Source organism: Halyomorpha halys, unplaced genomic scaffold (assembly GCF_000696795.3).
Source record: "Halyomorpha halys isolate HHAL.00 unplaced genomic scaffold, Hhal_1.1 Scaffold478.1, whole genome shotgun sequence".
NCBI classification, from domain to species: Eukaryota; Metazoa; Arthropoda; class Insecta; order Hemiptera; family Pentatomidae; genus Halyomorpha; species Halyomorpha halys.
The window spans coordinates 146,434-152,831 of NW_027114329.1; the positions used below are offsets into that span (position 1 = coordinate 146,434).

At 27.0% G+C, this 6,398-nt stretch overlaps 1 protein-coding gene across 2 annotated transcripts; it reads right to left on the bottom strand.

The window, feature by feature from the left end:
• Positions 1 to 1,027: 1,027 nt before the first annotated feature.
• On the bottom strand, positions 1,028 to 6,135 carry LOC106683375 (hepatocyte growth factor-regulated tyrosine kinase substrate). Of its 2 annotated transcripts, XM_067051527.1 has the most exons (8): positions 6,015 to 6,135; positions 5,739 to 5,823; positions 5,312 to 5,387; positions 5,049 to 5,225; positions 4,395 to 4,526; positions 3,781 to 3,896; positions 3,468 to 3,567; positions 1,055 to 1,675 (listed from the first exon to the last, which is right to left on the bottom strand). In XM_067051527.1, the coding sequence occupies exons 1-8, from the start codon at positions 6,058 to 6,060 to the stop codon at positions 1,535 to 1,537; spliced, it is 873 nt and encodes a 290-aa protein (XP_066907628.1). In that variant the 5' UTR covers positions 6,061 to 6,135; the 3' UTR covers positions 1,055 to 1,534. The 2 variants fall into 2 exon arrangements, with proteins under 2 accessions (XP_066907629.1, XP_066907628.1); XM_067051528.1 differs by lacking the exon at positions 5,049 to 5,225 and having other exon boundaries at positions 1,028 to 1,675.
• Between the last annotated feature and the right edge of the window lie 263 nt (positions 6,136 to 6,398).

The following is a 6,398-nucleotide window of genomic DNA, read 5'->3' on the forward strand; positions in this document are numbered from 1 at the left end:
TTAAAGAAATTATGTTTTTCACAAATAAAAAGGGGTGGGTTGTATGCAGTTATAAATTGTAAGAAGATAAAAAGTAAGATAGTATGTCATATGAGAAAAAAAAATTATAAGTATAATTATTTACAAGGATTATAATTTATAAAACTCAATTGTAATTTTAGATAAAACACTCTGAAGACAGAAGAAAAACTCTAAAATGTTAGGGCATTTTAGATATCTTATTAAAAATTATTAAAAACAAGGATGATTTGTTTCACTAAAATCACAATTATTATAGAGTACAATAGTGTTAGGAATATTTGATGTTTTAGTATAAGTCAATGTTAATGAAAAATGTTTTTTTTCCATGGTATAAAAAAAAACTTAAATATAAGTAATTTTAATTATAACATGATGGACAGGGTTGCGGTAAAAAAAAAAAAAATAGTTTATAACTATTTTAATGTCCGACATTTCGCCCACATTGCTGGGCTTCATCAGGGCTGTTCAAAGTGTAAGGTTGAACAGCTTCTTATATTTAAATTTTTACTGCAACTATATATACATCCATCTTCTTATATTTAAATTTTTATGGTCAACTATATATACATATATAAGTAATTTAAACATTTTTTTTCCATTTATTTTATATTTTTAGAAAAAAATTTATGAGATATAACTGATATTCATATCACAACCCCCCAAAAAGATAAATGAGCGAATTTTCAGAACTTCTCCAAAACTTTCTAGATACAGTTACCATGTGTATAGTGTAGCTTATATTTAATAGAAATGGTTCATATAAAATTTCCTGAGAAAAGTATGTTTTTCATGGTAAATAGAGAAAAAATTATTTGTAAAATGATAAATTTAAACTGGAAATAATTGTTACTTATGTTATGTGATGAAATCAAGCTCTACTTAATATTGATGGCTCATTTCACAAAAGTGTTAAGTACATTACAACTAACTTTAGGAAAAATACAATTAAAGGTTCTCTCTTTTAGGAAAATCTTTAATTGTATTTTTCCTAAAGCTAGTGAACATTTACTTAGCACAACTGTGAAGTAAGCCATCAATATACAAATTATTATGACATCACACCCACTTAGTGAAAATTAGGACTCTAGCCAATCAGTCTGTCTCTACAGAGATAGTAAGGCATTAAAAAATGTATTTTGACAACTTTTAAGGTCAGTAGTTTTTACTTCTTATATATACCAGGAACTAAAACTTTTTATAAAACTGGACAATGTTTCTTATTACAGTTCATCTGACTGAGATGAAACATTTAGAGAAGATAGACACAAAAACACTTATCAACAAGAGAACAGTAGAAGGTTGAAGCAGCAACCACTATAGTGATTGCCGAACAATCTTGAAGTTGTCCTAATGATAAAAATCAATTGGTGGTAGCATTATAATAGTATCTATCTGGGCAGGATATTAGCCAATATAATTCATAGAGGAATGCAGTAGTCTTTAAGGAATGAGTCACTGATTATTTACAAATGTTCTTACTTAAAAATAAGTTTTATACTGTGTAATTATAAATTTAAAAGGATTTCCAAATTTTATTTATAATACTTCCTCCTATATAAAAAAGAAAATGAAGAAATAATACTAAGTACTTATAATGCTGTACCTGAGATTCTGACAAGGCTATTGCTAGGTCCAAATCATCTTCTTCATTTCCCTTAAATAATATTGAAATATGAAAAAGAAATATTGATAACATTAAAATTCACTTTTTAAATAAAATTTTACATGTATTAATAACGTCAACCATACTTTTTTAAGTCAATATTATCATCGAAGATTTATTGACGACTTCATTTCATTGTGTTACCCTCTTCTGCCAGGTGTGCATGTGGAGTTTGGACTGTATTTTTCTAAGAACTTAAGTTGAGAATTGGAGCTATTTTTAAGAACTATTAGTTATTCTCAATAGAACATCTGAGGAAGTTGAGAAAGGTCTGATCAACTAATTAGCTTCCTGAACGTGTTAAATTCTCAAACACCACTCCAACCTTCCAAACCAGATATGTAAGGAAAACAAACCATTTGTCCCTTCTTATTTTTTCCAGAGAACTAAACATCATTGGTAAAAATTGTCAGCAAGTTTGTTTCCAGAATAAGACAATATTTGACTAATTCAGGAATTCAATTTGATGATGTATGAGACTAACCCACAAGACGATTCAAATGAGTTCTCCAAGTAAGCTTGTTTACTTCATCAAATAATCCTGAATTTTGTGATTCTCATTGTACTTTTCTAGAACTATTTTCAGCACCTCTTAGCCCAAGGATTCTGAAACCAACACTTTCTATCTAATAATTAATCACTAATCTAAACATAATATAAACCCCAGTAGTTCTCTATTGTCCAACAATACAGAACTTTTATATCTTCCTTTGATACTGATACTATTACCAACTATTAATGTTTAGAAGGAATCTTTATCAAAATAAAAGAAAGTTCATTATGCAGAAAGAATTAATTGAAAAAATAAAAAGCCACTTCCAAGTCCTTCTATGTAACGGTATTATTCTCTTCTAAAACAGGTTAAATGGCCTTATACTCAAGGTTGTCTCATAGTCCTTTATTTCTTCAGTAATCCCTTCTTTTCTTCCCAAGAACTTTTCTAAGATTTCTCATTTCTATACCAGTTACCTTACTTATGGACTTATGAAGTAAGTCTCTTTACATCATACAGAAGAACAGCCAAGAATACTGTTTTTAATAGGGCTGCAGTTTTTCTTCTATTTTCTTAAATTGTTATATAGTTATAGTAGAATGCACTATTGGCTTGCTTAACTCTATGAAGTCTCATATAGTTGAATAAGAATACCCTATTGACTACTCTATAAAACCTCATGATTGATTCTTTATTGAAGAAAATTGTAGCTAGTTATTTTATGTCATCTAGTTTCACTTATAGCTTGTAGTAGCAAGTTATGTGAATCGGATCATCTACGCATCGTCTGATAAGCATTACCTTGCATTTGAGAGGATTTGTTTCCATTCATTTCTTTGAAAATTACTTGATTCTAAAAAGGTCTCAACACCTGAAAAAAATATCTTTGATATCTCGTAGATGTATTAACATGTGGCACAATTATCCTTGGAGTGGTTGAGTATGTATGAAAAGAATAAACAGGGCAAAGTATCAGCTGGAATGCACTGTATATTTGCTATTTTAATTCTTATTTTTGAAATAATATTTTGGGAAAGTAGCATTGCTTGCTTGCACCCCTGGTACATGCTTAGGGCACCCAATTTGGAAACCACTGTGCTACAGGCCCATCACTGGCTTAATCTGCCTTTGCCACCAGGTTGGATAAGAACCAGTGCTATTTCTGACCCACCAGAGCTTTCACAAGGTTTCTTTCTTTGCCTTTGACCTTATTCTAAATTATAAATCACACATAATTCATTCTAGTATATTTTAAATCACTTTAAGTTATATTTAAAAAAAAAAAAATACTTCTAAAACATCTATGTATTGATTCAAATTCCTCATTTCATTTCCTGATGAAATAGTATCATTTCCAGCTAATGTAGTTGAATTATTTTCTGTTACATTCCTAAAAAGTGATGAAAATTAATTTCACATTTTTCCATTTATAAAATAAAAAATAACACATAGTTAATTTAACATTTTGCAAATAACATCTTATGTTATTGCTGTAGGATCAAAAAAGAAAACTCATCTAAAGATTCTTTGAGTAAAATCATGGTTTGGTTTTACTCATAGGGTTTTTTAAAGATTAATAAAATAATATTCTGGTATGCCTCACCTTGCAACGAATTGTAAATCACAAAGTGCACAAACTAGATTTACTATTTCATGATCATCATTTCTGCATATCATACATTCATTGCAGAATGTTTTACCACAAACTTCACAATTTAGCTAAAAAAAAAAAATGATGTCAAGTAATATGAAATTAGAATGAGAATTATGTTTCTGAATTAATAGTAACTTGGCTGAGCAAATTCATCAGTTTATATCTTAATTTTTATTTAAATTAAGTAGAATTTTGGATTTTGAATATTTAAAGTAGAACTAAAGTGTTAGCTAAAATTATAACATAGGGGTTTGCATTTTGAAAAAAAAAAAAATAAATAAATACATTATTTAGCTCCAATAAAACGACCATTTACAAGCTTAAATGCTTTGCAGGTGTAATATCATTTAAGGTTGCTTGAGGTACTGTCACAAGTTCATTTTCCTTCTGTTATTGAAATAAATTGGAACTATAAATTGAATTCCATTATACAATTCAAAACAGGATGAATTTTGAAACCAGTTTTGTGTTTAAACTGAAGATTTGTTCATCAATTTCTTTTCAACTCATCTTATCTATACTTATCCAGGTTACAAATTATTTATACATATCAGTAATTTTACCTTCTCTTCCAAAGAAGAAATTATATTGCATCTGTGACAAGTGCTATTGTCTTGTTCTTCAATATCAGAAATTACTACATCACTCTCTGAAGGAAATTCATAGCCTTCTGCTTTCAATACTTCAATTGTTTCCTAAAATTATTTTGAAATCATTGATTTAGAAATCCTGACCTTCATAAATTGTGGCTCTGAATAAACTTCAATCATAAAATTTATTTGGTTATTACTAGTATTAGTTTGATTTTAACCATCCCTTAATGAAACAAAAAAAAAATAAATAACATAATAATCACATTTTACATTATTTTTTAAAAGAAGTTTATTTTAAAACTAATTAAAAGATAATAACTTATCATATTAATATCATTAATAAATTAAATGTTTAAAAGTATATTGAATATTGATTAATAAGTATAAACTATTATAAAAAGAACTTTAAACCTTATGATCCATTTGAACTTAAATTGTGATTGGAAATATATAAACAAATGTACAACAAATAAACCTGTGACAATAGGTTTTCAGTACACTAATAGAACCATAACATCAGTCTAAAAAGTGTAAAAGCAGGTGGAAAAAGTTAAAATCGTTAAGTTGATATTTAAAAAATATTGTTGTGATTTCTTTTTTATGGCACAATCAAATTTAAGTTACCCTTATTATAGGATCTTCAAAAGTTTGAGACCAGTCCTGGATGAGATGCAAAATTTCCAATTTAATTTTCTCATTTGATGTATTTTCTAGTAATTCTCTCAATGTTTCCATATATCCAACTTTAACTATTTGATCTTGAATTAAACTACCACATATCATCACCCAGGAATCTAAAATCTAATAGAAAATCCTATTTTATCAATTTCATAATAATGCATTTATTAATAATAATGTAACTTAAGAGTAGTATCTGAATAACATACGTCAATTGAAAGAATTGCGATATAAGGATCAGTATTGGCCATTTTTTCAGAAATGGAAAACAATGCATCTTCCAGTCTAGAAAAAAATGTTAGTGATATTTAATTGTGCGTCTTCATATTGTTTCTATAGATAAGTAAAATTAAAATTATTAATAAATCATTTTTCATAAATAATACATCAATAACTGTTATAATATGAAGGAGCAACATTAAAGTTATCAATAAATGACTAAGCAAGGGGAGTTTCTAGACTAAAAAAGCACTAATTTGATAACATGCCTCATAACAACACAACATACAAAAATAGCAACAGTTACTAAGATAAGTTATCTTAGTAAAATTAATGACAGGTTTTAAACTGAAATAATTTAAAACTAAATAAAGTTACTAAAATTCATTAGGAATATAACGTATCTAAAACACTTACTGCACTTCACCATTATGAATCATTCCCAAAAGTTTTCTTTTCAATGTTCTCTTACCTTCTACTGTACCAGGTCTTGTGACTCTATCTGTTTTAACAATAAATTAAAACATGATAATTTAAAAATTGATTTTTAAAATTGTTACTAAAAAATGGTTTATTATTAATTTAAAATATTGTTATTTTTAAATAAAAAATTTTTTATTTAAAAATAAATTATTGAAAACTTGAGAAAGTATACATTCAGTTTAATTTAAATGGTAGATTTATCTTACTTACCTAGTAATTTATTGAATCTGTTTCTGTTTTCACTCATTGTTTCCATATTAATGCATCATCCACTACTGGTTTATCAAGCCATTAATCAGTTCTTCCCTTGGGTTTTTCCTGTTAATTTAAATTTATTTATATCACTTTATCAATATTTAATTATGATAAAAGATTAATGCATAAGCCAACAGAAATTAAAAAAAAAAAAAATGAATAGCAAATTAACAACAGACGTAGTGTTGGCAAAAATGATTTTGAACTCATAAACAAGGGAATATATGTGTATTTGACAATTATTTGAATACTTTGTTCCATTCCATAAGCAATTTCACTTTTTTCAACAATTATTAGTTGGTATTTTGTAATTAATTATTTATATTAAGAGAAAACATT